The 20,473-nt window shown below is 43.8% G+C and overlaps 1 protein-coding gene across 1 annotated transcript; it reads right to left on the bottom strand.

The window, feature by feature from the left end:
* Positions 1–4,622: 4,622 nt before the first annotated feature.
* On the bottom strand, positions 4,623–11,227 carry LOC142197019 (ornithine decarboxylase-like). Its single transcript, XM_075267069.1, has 8 exons — positions 11,110–11,227; positions 9,816–9,989; positions 8,957–9,129; positions 8,503–8,637; positions 7,905–8,070; positions 6,404–6,551; positions 5,547–5,653; positions 4,623–4,880 (listed from the first exon to the last, which is right to left on the bottom strand). Exons 1-8 carry the CDS (start codon positions 11,197–11,199, stop codon positions 4,623–4,625), a joined length of 1,251 nt encoding a protein of 416 aa, XP_075123170.1. The 5' UTR covers positions 11,200–11,227.
* Between the last annotated feature and the right edge of the window lie 9,246 nt (positions 11,228–20,473).

Raw genomic sequence — 20,473 nt, 5'->3', positions numbered from 1 at the left:
GTATGAGAAGATAACCTGACCACAATAAGGACATCATGGCTGGTTATCAGGAGGACACTACATGTATGAGAAGATAACCTGACCACAGTAAGGACAGTATGGCTGGTTATCAGGAGGACACTACATGTATGAGAAGATAACCTGACCACAGTAAGGACAGTATGGCTGGTTATCAGGAGGACATTACATGTATGAGAAGATAACCTGACCACAGTAAGGACAGTATGGCTGGTTATCAGGAGGACACTACATGTATGAGAAGATAACCTGACCACAATAAGGACATCATGGCTGGTTATCAGGAGCACACTACATGTATGAGAAGATAACCTGACCACAATAAGGACAGTATGGCTGGTTATCAGGAGGACACTACATGTATGAGAAGATAACCTGACCACAATAAGGACATCATGGCTGGTTATCAGGAGGACACTACATGTATGAGAAGATAACCCGACCACAATAAAGACATCATGGCTGGTTATCAGGAGCACACTACATGTATGAGAAGATAACCTGACCACAATAAGGACATCATGGCTGGTTATCAGGAGCACACTACATGTATGAGAAGATAACTCGGACACAATAAGGACATCATGGCTGGTTATCAGGAGCACACTACATGTATGAGAAGATAACCCGACCACAATAAGGACATCATGGCTGGTTATCAGGAGGACACTACATGTATGAGAAGATAACCTGACCACAATAAGGACATCATGGCTGGTTATCAGGAGGAACATTACATGTATGAGAAGATAACCTGACCACAATAAGGACATCATGGCTGGGTGTCTGACAAGTCCCAAATAATAGAAAGTTCTGGCATTCATGGTCGCATCCATTGGCAACCAATCAAGACAAAAGACATCACCACTTAGATAATCATAGGACATCTATAAAGCTCTATGTATATTTGCTGGCAGACACGTGGGCTGGGTGTATCTGGCCACAAGAGCAGAAGCTGTAACATGACATCCCACAGCCACAACGTCAGGGTGCAGGAAAACTAATTAGGACGATGGTGTTCATGCCTTATGGGAGTAATGATGAATTGTAGGGTCTGATATGGCTGCATGGAGTAAACCAGCCAGCATTGGAGAGGAGTTGGGCCTAGCAGTGAGCTGTAGATTTTGAGCTCCTGATATTAGAGACTGTAACTATCATGTTCTATTCCCAGTAGAGACTATGGCCAATCCACTCAATGCCCACTAAGAGACTATAACCATTGCGCCCATTAAATGACAATTACCAATAACCTTTGTGCCTACTCTACCCAAAAGCAGATTTTTTTTTTCCATTCCACAGATCAAGTCCTAAACCAACCAATAAAATCCTAATAGTCAGCATCTACACCCCGCAGCCTTGACTGTACAGGTAACCCGCGGACTATTGTTCTAGGACCCATTGTCGTAACTTTTCCCCCAAGTCATTAAGTAGTTAATTGGTGCCACAATAAACATTTCCTCAACTTTCCATTTCTTTAGCTCCAGCAGGTTTCGGAGTCACTGACCATTCCCAGTTCATTAACTGATTGACCTCGGCGTTAGCACCCCCTCAGCCGGGGTTGTCTTGGAAACAAAGCTTCCTGTGCGTAATCCAAGATTATCCGGGCCTTTATCCCGCATGTGACCCTTAATTACTTGCTAAATTAGAATGGTTTGCTGAAAATCACAAGAGGAGGTTAATGTGTTCTTCCAGATCTGGTCAAGCTAAGATGACACGGAGTTTGCTGGGAATTGAAATTACGTGATCCCTGAAGGCGTCTCTTTTCAGCGAGAAGACGGCGAGGACCAGTAGGAGACAGTAGGTCCTCGTGAAAGGCCTGTCACTTACTCTCTTGTGGCCATTATCCTTCTATTAACTAATCTCATCTACACCATTTACTCAGGTAAATAGAAGCAGTCAGTAATGAAGAGCGAATAAGAATCAATTGTGGAACCCGGGGAGGCGAATGGTGGTCATGGAGTCAAAGCAACTCCTTCCAAAACTGGTTGTGAGAAGACGTCTGGTCCCGGGAGGAAAAATAAGCAGCAAAAAACAACTATTGGGGATCTCCTTAGAATTCATTTTGGATCTGTATTAAATTTTTAGATCTACGGCCAGGATCAAATTGGGGTCTGCACTATGAACATTTTAGGTCTGGTTTCTAGTTTATTTTTCGGGTCAGAATACATTTTTTGGGTCCATTACGTACTGTTGGGGTATAACATCTGGCATCTGAATTAAAGGGTTTTTGGGGGATTTTTAGCCCCCTTCCCGCTCTACGCCATACTATTACATCACGTTCAGCGTATACTTAACACTTCTGTGCCCGCGACATTATTTCCAGCCGAGGGCACAGGTACTCCGACTCTGACCTATTAACACCCTGGATGCCGCGATCAATAACGATCATGGCATCCAGGCAGTCAGCGCCGCACCTCCCATGAGGCGACCTGAAGCGACCGCTTCAGGCGGCGCTATGCGAGGGCCCCGGGGAGGGCGGCATTTGTGCTTACCTAAGCCAGTCCAGGACAAACTGTCCTGGACTGGCTTAGCGTCACTGAGCGGTGGATTGGGGAGGCCGCTGGAGCAGTGCTGCTCCAGCAGCCTCCCCTCACGCTCAGGCAGAGAACAGGTCCTCTCCGTGCCTGCTAACGACACTCTGCCCTGCCCCCTTCGCTCCACCCCACCCCCTCCTCCCGGGGTGGGGGAGGCGGCTTTCTGTCGTCCGCCTCGGGCGGCGAAAAAGGCAGGTTCACCCCTGCAGGCGGTGAGGGGGCAAGATTGCCCACCCCCCCCACCAATCTCAGACCCCCTCCGATAAGATCACCAGGTCTGAGGGGTTGCCTTGGCACCCAGGAGGCCAAGCAACGGCCTCCTGACTGGCTGTGCACAGTTCCCATAGGGAACCTATGTGCGATGTTCTGCAATACCCATCGTTCGAGTTCCCTTGTGGGAAAGGGAAAAATTTAAAATTAAAAAAATAATAATAATTTTAAATAAAAAATAGACATATAATAAAATGTTAAAAACAACAACAACTTTATAACATATAATGTAAACAAAAAAACAAACAAAGATGTTAGGTATCCCCATGTGCATGTAAGTAGAGATGAGCGAGTAGTTAAATACTCGATATTCGTTTCGAGTAGCCCCTCAATATTCAATTACTCGAATCGAGTATCGAACCCTATTATAGTCTATGGGGGAAAAATGCTCGTTTCAGGGGTAGGCAACGTTCGATCAAATTGAACTTACCAAGTCCACGAGTGAGGGTCGGGCTGGATCCTCCGAGAAGTCTTCTCCGTGCAGCGTCCCCGCGGCGTCTTCCGACTCTGAATTCACTCTGCCAGGCATCGGGCCTGGGCAGAGCCGACTGCGCATGCCCGCACTACAAGAAAATGGCCGCTTACAGTCAAAGCGGCCATTTTCTTCTAGAGCGGGCATGCGCAGTCGGCTCTGCCCAGGCCCGATGCCTGGCAGAGTGAATTCAGAGCCGGAAGATGCCACGAGGACGTTGCACGGAGAAGTCTTCTAAAAGTAGGAGAAGAACCAGCCTTGATTGACCGACTGTATAGCATTCTGCCAATCAACGCTGGTTCTGCATCAAATTTTTCCATTCGAATAGCGAGTGGTACTCGATCGAGTACGAGTATTTCGAATACCGTAGTATTTGATCGAATACCTACGTATTTGATCGAATACGACTCGCTCATCTCTACATGTAAGTCCCCATTATTCAAAAATAGCATTATTTATCCTGTACGGTGAACGCAACACCAATATATAGTTCAAAATTTAGGAAAAAAATTGAGGTGTGAAGGTTTTAATTAAATGGGTTATACCATAGGATAGGGGATAAATATGTGATCCTGGGGGATCTGACCACAGAGACGGGGGGGGGGGGGGGGGGTTATACCTTTAACCCTGACCCAGGCAAGAACCAAGACAAAGATAAAAATAAGATGTGATGGGGGAAAGGAAAGGATAAAGGAATGGTCACCCAAAGGGGTCTGAAACTTCTTGAGAAGGGACAAATTGGGAAAATAAGGATGCAATGAAATTGACGGCCCTAGAATTATTTGCCCTTTATATTTTTAATATACTGCATATATCTATCCTGGAAAATTATTTGTCCAATTTTTTGATTCTGACCGTTGTATAGTGGTTCAGTGACCAAGGACAACATCTACATGGAGTTTGTATGTTCTCCATGTGCTTGCATGGGTTTCCCCCAACACACCAAAAATATACTGAGGGTTAAATAGGTGTCCTATGAAACTGATCCTAATGGGTTTTGACTGCGGTTCCCTACATGGAGCTTTAACCTACAAATGGTTCCCGTGATCCTTAGATGTTTTAACATGGTGTCCTCCAGAATTTCCAGCACTTTGCATAGTCTGTAAATCCTATGGGGTCCAGAGGGTGAGTGATGGGCCCACAGAGATGCACATGTCCGTACTTCGATTTACAATTGCAGATCAGACGTACGGTCCTGTGAAGGAAAATTAAGTATAGAAAGGGGGATGGAGACAATAAACAGTATATGTAACCAGGGAGAGATTTTGGTTTTATCAGAACTTGACGTCCATTTTGATTCTACTAGTCATGTAACAATAGTAATCGTATCAGTCTGTTGGGTAATGACTATTGTGTCTCTGGATTTTCTTGAATTTGTCTCTACTCATTGTATAGTAGACGGTTGGTGGAAGGAATCCATTGAATGTGGATGGCTTTGATATGCTGTAGGCTCCCATGTTCTGGAAGATAATCCAGTCCCCCATTTCCAGTTCTGGAAGACTGACCTCTTCCAAAATAAGGTCACGGTCTGTGCAGCAGGGTCCCCAAAGTCTACTGGAGAAGTATTTTTGTGAATGGTGGTAGTCCTATTAGCAGAAACAAAATATATATAGGTAAATATACTGTATATGTTTCAGTGTAGTATAAAATTCTATGCTATATATCTAACTAATATAAATATGAGGCTATGGAAACATTGAGGACCTCTCTTTATCTTATTTTATTGCATGTGTTTTGGACTAAAACATATTTTTTATACTTAGTTTTTATTATAAGTTCTATACCATTTTCACTCTGCAGCCTACATGTATTCCAATACATTGCAGGCTGCAGAATGCCGTTCAGTGATAAATCCATCAGTCAGATTCTCTAATGGTTTGATCTCAGCTGCTCCTCTGATCTCCTGAATGCTGATCTTTGATTTGGTATAATTCAGGGAATTCGGGATCACAGGAGCCAGACGGCCCGACTGATGGATTTTACGGTGAACGGCATCCTGCAGCCTGCTGTGTATTGGAATACATGTAGGCTGCAGAGTGAAAATGGTATAGAATTTTTAATAGAAAGTAACACATACAGGTTGTAGAACAAACACGTTGCAAAATTAAAAAAAAAAAAAATACTATTGGAAAAAAAAAACATTTACAAAATGTATTCTTACCCCAAAATACATGCAATAAAGTAAAACAAACTGTTCCCCTGTTCATGCTTTGATTCTAGATATCTACCATTATTGGATTAGAGGTTTTTACCTTCAGTAGCTTCGGTTTTACATATTTCAATTCATAGGGCCAAAATGTTCCAAATATTCCATCGTTCAGATAATAAGAAATTTTCCTGTCCTGTTTCCCAAGTATGTCTGTAAGAGGGATAAAATGTGCAGACCGCTATTAGCATGATCTCCTTAAAGGGGTTGTCCCATAGCTAGGATCCTATCTATACTGCTAGTTTATGTGGATTTAGGACTTTTCCTAAATACATTGCTTTATCAAAACTGCTTTGTTTGGCCGCTATCTTAATTTATTTACTTCATTGTTTACACTGCGTTTCTATGACCACGGCCCCGGACCATGGGCTTATCTACTCAGTCTCTCAATGATTAGCTGCCTGCTCTCAGGGGGGAAAGAGGGGCTGAGTGCTGGAAGCAGCTCTGAGCTGCTTATGTCTGACAAGTAGCGGAGCTCCTCAGATAGGGGAGGGGGGAGGTGAGAGCTCTGAGATTTTTGAACTCTTTTTCTCCTGCTCTTCCAATTATCAGCTGGTTTAATTGAATTTAGCTGATAAGGGCTGAGATAAGGAGTCAGTACCTCTGTATGTAATGCGAGCTGACTCAAATCCAGCTCTGTTACATCAGATTCTACATCAGCTTCATACTGTGGTAATGCATTTACAACCAATCCCTCATTACTGACTGCAAACATGGCAGATAGCAGAGCAAGTGAAACCCCGCCCATCAATGCGCCGAGAAAACCAGGAAGTGAAGAGAGCACAGAGCCTACAGGTTGGTGAACAAGAGTTATGGGAATACCCCTTTAACCTACGTAGATAGCTATGCTTCAATATCGTACATAAAACACCCACCGTATTTGTAAGAAATGGATGTACTGACCTGTTACATTCTCGTCTTTCTTGCCGATGATATTGAGAGCAGCTGTAAAAGCCGAGGCTACAAAATATCTTCCAGGCTCTGAGATTATTTCCACTCCTTCCTTGCTGGGGAAATACTGATCCAAAGCTTCATTAATTGCAATAGCGAACTAAAAGGAAAGGAGGAGATCCGGTATTTTATGAGAGATCCTGATGTTAGAATATCCATGTAAGGCCCTGTTCACATTTGTTTTGGAACTTACATTGTAGATTCTGTCACATTTGCCAGAAAAATAGCGCAGCACACAGCACAATTTTTTCAGCAGAATTTAGGACAGTGAATTAATGGGATCCATCCGGCACAATTGTTGTCCTTCCTATGAATTCTAAGTTCTATGGAAATTTGGAGCATGTAAATTCCAACCATTTGTTTTGGGTTTGAGAGCTTCAATGCCTAGTATGCAGGGTCCTGAGAAAAGATGTCAATTATTGGAGATAGGTCCTATGGTCAGGTGCCTTATGGCTGAGAGCAATATGTGTAGACCTATTATTGCTTATTGGGGTTGAGTTGTTATGGACACTTATTCCCTATCCGATAACGGAACTGCAAATGCTTTCAAAAAGATCTGACCAATCCCTCTAAAATCATCAGGTTCCATTTGTTTGTGGAAATATATCAGTTTGGCATCTAGCCCAATTGGTAATAGAGATGGGCAAACCTCTCAGGATTCATATCATTTTGGTTTCTTAGGGCTTCTAGCAACCTATCTATAAAACATAGAGTATAACACTGTCAGGGCTCCTAGGAACCTATCTATAATACATAGTGTATAACACTGTCAGGGCTCCTAGGAACCTATCTATAAAACAGTGTATGACACTGTCAGGACTCCTAGGAACCTATCTATAAAACATAATGTAGAACACTGTCACGGCTCCTAGGAACCTATCTATAAAACATAGTGTATAACATTGTCAGGGCTCCTAGGAACCTATCTATAAAACATAGTGTATAACACTGTCAGGGCTCCTAGGAACCTATCTATAAAACATAGTGTATGACACTGTCAGGGCTCCTAGGAACCTATCTATAAAACATAGTGTATAACACTGTCAGGGCTCCTAGGAACCTATCTATAAAACATAGTGTATGACACTGTCAGGGCTCCTAGGAACCTATCTATAAAACATAGTGTATAACACTGTCAGGGCTCCTAGGAACCTATCTATAAAACATAGTGTACAATACTGTCAGGGCTCCTAGGAACCTATCTATAATACATAGTGTATAACACTGTCAGGGCTCCTAGGAAACTATCTAACCAATTTATAGCTATCTAAGACAAAAACAGCTGAAGTTATGTCAAAGTGAAAGTGACAATATTATATTTCGGGGTCTCCCATTTTAGTACATCCTAGACAAGTCTCCATTTGTTTGGGTTCATAAAAAAACAATTTGAAATATTTGGGTTGAACCCCGCTTGGTACAAATCATTTCACCCATTTCTACTTAGTAAGCTTACCTCTTCAAATCCAGGTTGGAAGTCGTCGTCTCCAGGAAAACCTCCTCCAATATCTAAGAGTCTCATCAAATAACCAAACTTCCTTCCAAGGTCAAATACGAGTCTGGCATCAGCAATGGCCTGGCTAAAAGCTTGTGGCCTCTTAGATAATGACCCAACATGAAAGCTGGAGCAAAAGTTGGATATAAAAGTTATGTAGAAGACAAAGCTAAACAAATTATTATTATTATGATCAGTAAAATTTCTACTTAGTTTTAGTAGCTTCCTATTTTTGTAACGTCTGACCCCTGCCGATCAGATGATTGAAAGGGCTGTGGTACTCAGGCTAAGGATCGTTTGTCAATATAAAAGTCCTGAATAACCACTTTAACATGGAGTTATTAAGTGATAAACTTTGGAAAACCTCTAGAAGTTCAGAAAACACATTCTATTGGGCCAAGGATTGGGCATATTGGACTGCAACATGCCTGATCTTTCATTGCCTCTCACCTTAACCAATTGTGGTGGATACCAGTATTTAGAGATATTTATGCAAAAGTTTATTTCATATTATATAACGTATTCATCCCAGAAATTTTCTAAAAATATAAGTATTTACCTGACTCCAATTACTGATAAATTCAGGATCTTTGCCAGCTTTAGGAGATCTTCGCACTTATGTAATGGGGCTCCAAATTTCTTGCTGAGGGAACTGACCGATCCAATGTCACTAGCAACAATTCGGAGGATCAACCTGTGTTGGAAATCAGTCAAACCCTTTAAAGTGCCTTCTTTCACATTGGTAAATACATTTTGATCAGATGGTGGTGACATAACACCCTAAGAACTAAAGGATTGGGCATGTTCGAAACCAACAGCCCAATCCTTGTCTTCTGACGTCTGTCTTCGGGAGTCAGGAGGGCCTCCATGGTTGGCAAATCTTGCCAAAATTGATGGGTTCAGTTGACATTAGCCTATTGTGTATGGACAGCTTTACTAAACATCAGTAACTGGCAACTACAACATGGTCCAAGGTAGGTCTTACTATAACGTCTAGGTTGTGGTCTACTTACTCGGCCTCTGGGTAGTTCTCAGCCAATTTGAACAGTTCGCTCTCACAGTCAAAGGTCATCTTCGATACTCGATGCTTGGCGGCATGTCGAATAAAACATGGTTGCTTACAAGTGTTTGCATAGACTATATAATCTGCTGGCACTCCTAAACTCAGCACCAGGTCCATCTCTACCTGAAGATTAAAAAAAAATTGGCACATAGATACTTTGTAACCTCGATTAACACAAATGTTACTTTTTATCCAGGTAAATGACATGGCTTCACAACTGTTATGAATTTATGTTCATATACTATATTAAACTGCTCTTGCCAGTAGGACTCTCTCGGCTAATTGGAAGTTGCTGATAAAGCCAGGTCTGTTATCCCTCTATTTAAACCCACAGATAACATTGAGTCCATTGTATACAAGCATCTGCATATTATCTGATCTGCTCCAGTGCTGAGACACTGACATGGGAAAACCCCTTTAATCCAAATTGGCAGTTTACCAATTTTAAACATTATTTATTGAACATTTTTTTACATTGTTTTTCAGTTCCACCTGGAGACTTGACCAGTAAAACTCTTGATTGTATCTAATATACTGTGTTTCTTCTGTATTGCAGTATATTATGCCTGTCAGTGTAATATTGATAGGCATCCTTTAATAGGTATACTAAGATGGCAGACCTGGGGGTCATTGCTAGGCCCTCAGCTGCCATAGAATACCATTGGCCCTTTACAATCAGGTTGCCGGAAGAAGTAAGGGACAGTCGTGTCTAACCAATGAGGGCGGCCAATAGGGGGATATATTGAAGACCATAAAGATTAATGGACCTATTTCATGTTGATATTGGCCTAGAACCATGAGAAGGTTACCTTGCTGGCACAGTCAAATCCAGTACCGAGGATTGCGAGTGTCTGAAGAACCTCTTTACTGTCATTGCATTTCACAGCATAAAATGGCCTGACCCGGGGAAGTTCCCTTAGGAAACGATAGTACTTGTCCACCACATCACCTAGGTCGGCAACATAGAAGGCGTTCTGGTCACCCTGTTGAAACATTGTGTTACAATTGTTGTTACATTGTGTAAACACCAAGTCATAAACTAAAGTAGTTTTCCTGGAGTTACATCTGGATGACCTATCCTTACGACCGCCGCGATCAAATACTGATGACTAGTGGTCAGCAATTCCCTGAACTCAGATCTAAAATTTAAAACTGTGTGCCGGGAAATCGTCCCCTGTCCAGTTTCACCGGGGCTTAAGACGGTAACCCGGCAGAATGACAAAGACAGGGAGGACACGGGTGCAAATGTGAACGCCCCCTAATAAAATCTATACAATCTTACCATATAGTGGGAGGAATGGAGTAGAATGTGTAAGAGAAATGGAAGAACTACAGCTGGTAGAGGAGAAGAAATAGAAGCCACATGGGGTTTAAAAGGATGAATTGGAGCCAAGGAGCCGTGAAACCGGAAGTGATGAAAACAGAAGTGAGATCTAGAGATGAGCGAGTAGTACTCGGTCGAGTAGGTATTTGATCGAATATTACGGTATTCGAAATACTCATACTCGATTGAGTACCACTCGCTATTCGAATGTAAAAGTTCGATGCAGAACCAGCATTGATTGGCCGAATGCTATACAGTCGGCCAATCAATGCTGGTTCTTCTCCTACCTTTAGAAGTCTTCTCCGTGCAGCTTCCCCGCGGCGTCTTCCGGCTCTTCCAGCCCTTCATTCACTCTGCCAGGCATCGGGCCTGGGCAGAGCCGACTGTGCATGCCCGCTTGTAGTGCGGGCATGCGCAGTCGGCTCTGTCCAGGCCCGTTGCCTGGCAGAGTGAATTGAGAGCCGGAAGATGCCGCGGGGACGCTGCACGGAGAAGACTGCTCGGAGGATCCAGCCCGACCCTCACTCGTGGACTTGGTAAGTATAATTTGATCGAACGTTGCCTACCCCTGAAACGAGCATTTTCCCCCCATAGACTATAATAGGGTTCGATATTCGATTCGAGTAGTCGAATATTAAGGGGCTACCCGAAACGAATATCGAACCTCGAACATTTTACTGTTCGCTCATCTCTAGTGAGATCCTCTCTGAGCACCATAACCCGGACACAGCGGGTGTCACATCATTAATGTCTTTGGAGTATACATGTCTGTAACTCACCTGCCCAAAACCATCTTTTGCCTTTTCCTTGAGGAACTCCAGAGCAGACGCACCCTCTTCCAAAATAGTCACATCACTGAGATGATCCATTCTATCACTCCAAGTAGTGTCCCCTTTTTCAGTCTCTTTCCCACCTATCGGCCGCTTTTTGCCTGTTTCACAAAAAGTTAATATAGAGATGAAGTTCTTCTAAGGAAACTGTGTCTCAAAGGTTACCTTTAGCCTTAGGCTGGGGCTACACCAAGACTCAAGTCTCTAGCAGGTTGCACAACTAAACAATCTTTGTGACTTCTCTTGAAACTCTCCGTCTTACAGTTTTACCGAGTAGACACGGCATCAAAGTTGCATGGGGCACCAGATTTGGATTTTTGGCATCAATCATTAGATGCGATGTAGCAACCGGCATGGGATGTGTTCCCTGTATCCAGGCATTAGTAGAAGATCTAATTGAACTGAGGTTCCTTGGGTCCACCAGATCTAATGATCCTGAGGTCCACCTTCCAACAACCCCTAGTAAATAGATCATGGTACCTTTCTGCTGGGCCATTATTGTGTTAGATCCTGGGCTCACTGGAGGATCCTGTGGTAGTCTAGTGGACTACTCCAACACCGAGAGCCTTGATCTACGGAATGGGGATGCAGCAACAGGAATGAAGGTCACCAGGTAAATATACGTCCCAAGCTCTACAGATTCTTACATTACAGTCTCAGGGTGGAGGGTCCCTTAAAAGCACCGCTCCAGATTTTTTTTAATCTTTACTTCTAGTACAGGAGATAGTTATGTCTAATCAATGGAGATTTTACTTACTCGTCTACTTCTTTCTGTAAAGCAGCCACCAAACGGGTTCTTGGCTGGTCATGTAACCTGTGACATCGCCCAGTCTAGGTTTTTATAGACTTATCTCAAAATGTGACTTCCGGCAGGAATGTGAATCGACAGGTCCGCAATCACATGATCATCCGGAGATCCTGTTTGGTGGCTGTATTACAGAAAGAAGCGGCCGGGTGAGTAAACTCACGACTCATTAGACAACAATATGCCGGGGGCTGGGCAAAATTTTTACTTTTTTAAATAGGCCAGGGGAGGTGAAAAAAAATAAAAAATTCTCGCCCCCAGTGCTCCGGTCTTCTTCCTGCACAGCCCAGTGCTGCTGCTCAGTTGTCGTCTTGAAGTGAAATTCCTCGCTGGCTGTAGATCCCGTGTCCCTTACACTGAAGATGCTGCGGTCAAATGCGGCAGGGACTTCACCGGAAGATGCCAAAGGACTTGCAGGACCAGACCACGCTGGGAGGTACTGGAGCAGCAGGGACAGGCGAGTATGATATTTTTTTTCCCTTCGTGTCCTATAACAACACTCTCACAGTCTTCTTTTGGGTAGTGTACCTCTTGGTGAGATATCACTTACAGCTAGACACACTTCTACAATACACTCAAAGACAATTTGCCCGGTTATGAGGCTTTGAGAAGGGGCGCATCATTGGACTGAGAAGCAGGAGGATCTTTTTGACAAACTGCCTGGCATCTACCCTATTTCCCCCGAAAATAAGACAGTGTCTTATATTAAATTATCTTCCGAAATATATGACCTGTCTTATTTTCGGGGGATGTCACAGCAGCTGGAGCAGGGGACAATCGGCAGTCAAGGTGCTTCCTTAGCGGAGAGCCGGAAAGACTGCCGGTTGTAGGTGGTCCAGGAGGTGAAGGGGGGTGTGTCTTATTTTCGGGGAAACAGGGTAGACTGTTCTGTTAGGAGGTGATGAGGGCAGGGCTTATGTGAGGACACGCACACACACTGAGCAGGGTCTGGACACCCAGACTACCAGTAGGGAGGATTATTTTTTGCCAGCTCCCACACTTGTCTACCATCCACACCTAGGTGGCGCCATCATTATACATCATGTGTTTAACAGAAAGCTTTAGGCCAGGACAATACCCAATTCTTGGTGCAGGATTTTTACGTACATGAGTGTATAGGTATACACATCCAGAGGAGGAACGTCTGCTTTAGCAGCCATAGCGAGATTTGACTTGCGAGGTCTGTCCGGCTTCTATATTCGGACCGAACAGGTCCACAACGGAACTGTTATTATACTTTAGGGTCTTTTCAGATACCAAAATATAATGAGTGGAGGCCCAGGGATAGTAACTGATATAACAAATAGTGTTACTCACCTCTCCTGGGATGTGGTGCGGCTCTTTGGACCTCCTGAATAACATCAGAGACCTGCAATTGGGCCCAAGTGGTCATGTGGGTCACACCAGCGTAATGGCATAATGATGGCGATGTAACCCACGTGACCACTGACGGACCTGTCAGATAGGTCATCAATATGAAACACTTATCTGTGGAATGTTAAAAACTTAGTTTAAGCCCTAAAACCCTGGTTGGGTCCCACACTTCTGTAATATGGAGCTGAAAGAACTTTCTATCCCCCCATATATTGTCCCATGGGACCACCTGCATAGTACAGGATGAGTTTGAAGATGCCACAACTTCAGATGGCAGCACAGTATTGGCATATAGCAGGCTACAGGCAGCATATAAGGGATCCTTATAACACAGGTCTGTAGTATATGTGTGCACAGGCCATAAATCTGGACAACCCAATGTGGGCCGATATGTCAAAACACTAGATATCTGAAAGGGGCAAGTCATTTACAAAGCACCACATCTGTATCAGTTTGAGCAGACAAGTATTTCCAGATCAAACCTGCATCCCGAGGCGAGCTTACGCATGTTTCTGTAATTCTGTAAGGGAGTTGGATATATAAGACAAAAACTGGCACCATGCCCGACAGAGGTGGAATGCTGGTTTTAACCATTTATAAGGACACAATCATTTTGGCCATTTATTATTTTTTTCACCACAACAAGCATAACAGTTTTATTTTTGTGCTATGTAGCCATACAAGGACTTGTTTTTTGCAGGATAAGTACCTGAAATACAACCCACCCATGCCCCCAAAAAAGTGGGTGCTATGGTGGAAAATCATGTAAAGAAAGCAAGAACACAATGCTTTGAAAGTCTCATCTAACCATATTTTATTTAAAATAGAACATATAGAACAAATTAAATAAGATCACATCAGAGAAGATGAGTGAATACTATTGGAAACTCCAGTTTCGAATGCCTCACTCCCATAGGAATGAATGGGAGAAGGCGAACTACAAAGGGTTAAGCGCCGCTCCCATTCATTGCTATGGAGCGAGGTATTCGAAACTGGAGTTTCGAATACTATTCGCTTATCTCTAGAGAAGATGAAAGTTACATAATAGAACATAGAAGACATCCGTTTATTATTCTGTATATTCTACTGGGAGGCTGGAAAAAAATCTCAATGCGGTAGAACTGGAGAAAAAGTGCGTTTGTGAGACTTTCTTATTGGATTCGTTTTTACGGCATTCACTCTATAGCCAAAATGACATGTCACTGGTATTCTAGGTCTGGAACTGGGTCTGATACAATTAGCCCCACTTTCAGGAGGAGTTCAGCCTCCAAATCATAACAGCAGAGGTCATCTGGGTCCTAGTTGTTGCAGCCTCTGGTCTGGCACAGATGACCTCACCGCCGGGTCAGAGAGGAGCGGCCAGATGTGTATATAGTCTACAGGCGGTGCAGAATCAGCTAAGCAGAAAATTAAGCATGAGAAAAATTATGCAATTGTAGAGTCAAATATGTCCATTCTAGCTTCAAATTGCATTTGTTGGGGAGAAATACTTACCATTGGCCAGTTCTGATTCTGATATACAATTTGCATCTTTTTTGGAGGTGGTTAGCATATGTACCTCTGGTTTAGAGACTGAGGGGTAGTTGTATGTAATCAGCTTGTGCTTGCTCGTTTTCTGACACATGCGCTATAACCATCTTCTCCATATGCATTGGGATGGCTTTGCTTCATTGAGCATGTGTGAGTTTCCCTAAATTGGGTTTCTCTCCTATATTTAGCAATGCTCTGCCATATGAGGCAGTGTGTGAGTGCGCATGCGCAGTCTGTGGTCTTCCATGCCACATTTCAGCTGCAAGTGAATTTATAGCCCTGTTGAATTAGGTTTGAGCTTCTGATATCTTTCTCCTATAAATATATGGGTATTGCACACATGTAACACAACCCCCTGACAAAGCTTGCAAAACTTTTCTGTATAATTGTATATTTCTTACACTCCTCTTGAGAAAATAGATATCTCCTTGTATGTGGATCTCATCAGCACAGTGTATAGAGAACTGACTTGGTAGAAGTCAGTTCTCTCTATGCTGTGCTGATGAGATCCAACCAGACTGAAACAGCCGTCCGTAGCTGAGAAACAGACTTGGTAAAAATCCCACATTATGAAGTAAAGGCTTCTGGGAAAGTCGGGCATGATGTTCAGGGTGCTTCCTATAGAGGGAAACATAACAGAGGCACTGTCTCCCTATTTACATCTTTGGAGACAGATTTGCATATTCCTCCCATGAGTCTGTCCATTCAAGGTACTGTTGTGGGCTCATGTCATCACATGCAAACATGTGAAACATGTGTCAAACATACTGTTTGACTAGGTTTATAGTTTTTCTCTTACTATCTCAGCCATATTATGGGGATAACGTCTATCCTTAGGGAGAGACCACCTTCTCAGGTGTGTGGAGACTTATAGCCATAGTTGCTCCACTGCAAAGGAACATGGGAAGAATATGCAAATCTGTCTCCCAAGATGTAAACAGGGAGACAGTGCCTCTGTTATGCTGCCCTCTATAGCAAGCAACCCTGAACAACATGCCCGACTTCCCAGAAGCCTTTGCTGCATGATGCGAGGTTATAACCAAATCAGTTTCTAAGCTATGGACGGCACCGTTTCTGTCTCTTTGGACGTCATCAGCGCAGCGTAGAGAGAACTGATTTGGTTGCTATAGAGGGCAGCATAACAGAGGCACTGTCTCCCTGTTTACATCTTGGGAGACAGATTTGCATATTCTTCCCATATCTCAGCCATAGTCTTCCTGCAGACCTCTCCTCCATCTCTACCGCCAGTACACTCTATCCATATCAGTCCCTCTCTTCTTCCGTCTCCCATGTACAGCTCTCACACACTTTTCAGTCTCTTTAATCATCCCTTTACTTCTTTTACCAGTGAAACCAAACATAAGCGCCCACATAAATCACTGAACCATCTTCTGTCTCTGTCCATGTTACTCCTCCTTGCAGCTGGGGACATCACTCCTAACCCCGGCCCTCCTTCCTTCACTAACTCTTCCTCCTGCACACATAGAAGGCCTACAAACCTCATCAATATTTGCACACCTCTCCCCTGTCTCTTTTAACTGCTCTCTCTGGAACGCCCGCTCAGTGTGTAACACACTAGAATACATTAATGACTTATTCCTTAGTAAATCCCTCGGCCTGCTCGCCCTTACTGAAACTTGGATCCAGCAGTCAGATACGGCCTCCTCTGCTGCTCTGTCTCATGGTAGCCTACAATTTTCACATACCTCTAGGCCTGACAACAGGCAGGTTGGTGGGGTAGGCTTACTCCTGTCACCACAGTGCATTTTTCAGTCCATTCCACCAGTACCTTCACTTACATTCTCCTCATTTGAAGTCCATGCTATCAGACTTTTTCACCCACTCTCCTTATAGGTAGCTGTGATCTACCGTCCACCTGACTCACCCTACCAATTTTTGGATCACTTTGCTTCTTGGCTTCCCCACTTTTTATCCAGTGACATTCCTACCCTCATCATGGGTGACTTTAACATCCCTATTGACACCCTTCACTCCCCAGCTGCCTCACAGTTTCTCTCACTAACTTCTTCTCTTGGTCTTTCACAATGTCCTTCTTCTGCCACACATGTAGGTGGAAACACGATTGATCTTGTCTTCCATCGACTCCTCACAGTTTCTAAATTTACTAACTCTGCTCTGCCCCTCTCTGATCATAACCTTGTCTCTCACCATCAGTGCCCTCTCCCCTTCACAAGATACACCTACCCAACACACATACAGGAACTTGTGTGCTATCGACACCCAGCACCTCTCAGATACTCTACAGTCCTCTCTGTCCCCTATCTCCTTAATCTCCTGTCCCAATCTGGCCACCAGTCACTATAATGAAACCCTTAAAAATGTATTGGATGAGGTGGCTCCCCCCTCCACTCGTAAAGTCCCACATAGGAGGCAGCAACCCTGGCACACACCACACTTCAGCGGTGCTCTAGGTGTGCCGAACGTCTCTGGAGAAAATCACGTTCACCTGCAGATTTCCTCCACTTCAAATTTATGCTTAAAACATATAGTTCTGCCCTTTACCTCGCCAAACAAGACTATTTCACTGCCCTCATCTCTTCTCTCTCCAGCAACCCTAAAAGGCTTTTTGAAACTTTTCACTCCTTACTCACACCCAAGGTGCAGAAGCCATTCACAGACCTTAGTGCCGATGACCTTGCCACTTATTTCCATGATAAAATTGATAAGATCCGTCAGGAAATTACTGCCCAAGCCCCAGGTGGCATTGATCCCACCACCTACCATAGCAATGATCCCCTCACCAACCACACTTCAGACTGTCCAGTCTCATCTTTTGAACCTGTTACAGAAGAGGAAGTCTCCCAGCTACTTTCTTCATCTCCCCCTACAACCTGCAGTAGTGACCCCTTCCCCTCACACCTTCTCCAATCTGTCGCCTGCTGTCACGACTTACCTTACTAAAATATTTAACCTCTCTCTCTCTTCTGGAATATTCCCATCCTCCTTCAAGCATGCTGTTATAACTCCGCTATTGAAAAAACCCTCCCTGGACCCATCCTGTGCTGCTAACTATCGACCCGTCTCTAACCTCCCCTTCATCTCTAAACTCTTGGAACGCCTGGTCTATTCTCGTTTAATCCGCTCTCTGCTTGACCCCTTACAATCTGGTTTCCGTGCTCCGCACTCTACTGAAACAGCTTTCACAAAAGTCTCCAATGATCTCCTAATGGCTAAATCCAATGGTGACTTCTCTCATTCTTCTGGACCTCTCTGCAGCTTTTGACCATCAACTTCTCCTCACTATGCTCTGCTCAGTTGGCCTCAATGACACTGTGCTCTCCTGGTTCTCCTCTTATCTCTCAGACCGCACTTTCAGTGTATCATTTGCAGGCTCTGTTTCTTCCCCTCTTTCCCTTGCTGTTGGGGTTCCTCAGGGCTCGGTCCTAGGCCCCCTGCTCTTTTCTCTCTACACAGCCCCCATTGGACAAACCATTGCCAGATTTGGCTTCAGGTACCATCTTTATGCGGATGACACCCAATTATACACATTTTCCTGTGACATCACCCCTGCACGCATACAGAACACCAGCAACTGTCTCTGCTGTCTCTAATATGTCCTCACTCTGAAACTAAATCTCTTTAAGACTGAACTACTACTGTTTGCACCATCTAATAGATCTGTCCCCGATATATCCATTGTAGTCTCAGGCCTTACTATAACTCCTAGGCAGCAGGCCCGCTGCCTCGAGGTTATGTTTGACGCAGACCTTTCCTTCACCCCTCATATTGAATCACTCGCACGTTCATGTCACCTCAAAAACATCTCCAGAATACGTCCTTTCCACACCAGAGATACACTAAAGACACTTATTGTCTCTCTGATTCATTCTCGCCTTGACTACTGTAACTCCTTACTAATCGGTCTTCCCCTCACTAAACTCTCCCCTCTACAATCTATTCTGAATGCAGCGGCCAGGCTCATCTATCAGGCTAGACGCTACAGCGATGCCTCGGGTTTGCGCCAGTCGCTACCTATTCATTATAGAAAATATAAAGTTATCCCCCTCCTCCACAAAGCTCTTCATAATGCTGCACCTCCCTACATAATCCCTCCCTCATCTCTGTCTACCGCCCAACCCGTGCTCTCCGCTCACTCAATGACCTAACACTTGCATCCTCTATTATCAGAACCTCCCACGCTCGTATACAAGACTTCTCCCGAGCTGCACCACTTCTCTGGAATGCTCTACCCCGGACAATCAGATTAACTCCCAATTTCTACAGTTTCAAGTGCAAACTAAAGACACATCTTTTCAGACAGGCCTATCACAATTCTTAACGTAAACCCTTAACCCTCCTCTGTCCCCGCTCCCACATGATATGTCATCTCAGGATAACTTTATAGGTCCAAGCTCCATCCACATGTTAAAGGACACGACTGTCGACGGCTCATAAAGGCTTATGTTTATGTAATGACAGTCACCTCTACTACAAGAGGGTCTGGCCTCTGCATAAGCAATATCGCCCCTGCTACCTCTTGTGTCACCCCCTCTACCTCATAGATTGTAAGTTCTTGCGAGCAGGGCCCTTAGTCCCATTGTGTGAAATGACGTTCTTTGTCATGTATCTGAACCCTACAAATTGTACAGCGCTGCAGAATATGTTGGCGCTATATAAATAAAAAAATTATAGGGGGTGCAGGTCAGGCATGTTTACATGCTGCTGCACCCCCATCCCCCCACTTATGAAAGCTTTTCACTGGGCCTAGAGTATTAAGATGGTCAGCAAGCAATGCAAGGTAGTCTTTGTATGATAACCAGAATCAGCTATATCAATTTTACCATTTGGACTCAAATTTATTAAAAAGAAAAAAAGTTTAAAATTAAGATTCATGTCAGGGTATAACACTATGAATACATGAAGGCTTCAAGTTTAAAAGTCTACAAGGAATGTTTTGTTTTCAAATGTAATATTTAAAGAGATTAGAAATCCATCTGTGACAATAGCAAGTCCAGGGAATAGAACAGTCAAAAACATAGAAAGCAAGTCCAAGATATGCAAAAAGCAGGATCTGTACAGAAATTCAATTTTAGAGTAGAATGCCCATAGATGTATTCTCTAGCCGATATGAAAGGCAGATGTAAATCGTAGTAGAGGTAACCTTAAAATGTGGCTGTATGTGCAAGTTATATGCTCTTTTGGTCCTCAGTTGGTGACCACTTGCTGCCACTGACAGCGCCTTGTGTGGACAGTAAGTCAGACTCCCAGAGAAGTCATCATAGGAGTAGATGACTTCCTGCCCACGATGGTTTATTAGTTGGGGTCTGGATTGCTGGTCACATGACACAGTAGAGGACCAAGAGAGCATATAACTCACAAATAGCACCACCATTAGGAAAGCTCCCTTTACTACAATGTACAGCAAGTGCCTTTCTAAACAAGCCACTAATAGTGTAAAGGCACCAAAGTGTTATAGATGAACCAAAAAAATTTCAGTTTTTACAATATGAACTCAGCCCAAGAAGCAGGTGGTTCTGTCCTTTATGCAGTGTATGGGAATATCCAGGATGTATTTTGGGTTCATTAGTTAGTGACCATTTTGATGGCACTAGTCAAGTAACAGTAATATCTGTTGGACAATGA

Source organism: Leptodactylus fuscus, chromosome 1 (genome assembly GCF_031893055.1).
Source record: "Leptodactylus fuscus isolate aLepFus1 chromosome 1, aLepFus1.hap2, whole genome shotgun sequence".
In the NCBI taxonomy this organism is placed as follows: Eukaryota; Metazoa; Chordata; class Amphibia; order Anura; family Leptodactylidae; genus Leptodactylus; species Leptodactylus fuscus.
The sequence above is the reverse complement of the archived record's forward strand: the minus strand, read 5'-3'. Positions and strand labels throughout refer to the sequence as shown.

Excerpts from the sequence above, each read along its gene's own strand:
- LOC142197019 (XM_075267069.1), bottom strand. The coding sequence starts at position 11,199 with ATGGATCATCTCAGTGATGTGACTATTTTGGAAGAGGGTGCGTCTGCT. Across the intron at positions 9,130-9,815 it reads GATTTGACTGTGCCAGCAAG|GTAGAGATGGACCTGGTGCT; the intron begins GTAACCTTCTCA and ends TTTAATCTTCAG. Across the intron at positions 5,654-6,403 it reads GAAAGACGAGAATGTAACAG|ACATACTTGGGAAACAGGAC; the intron begins GTCAGTACATCC and ends TCCCTCTTACAG.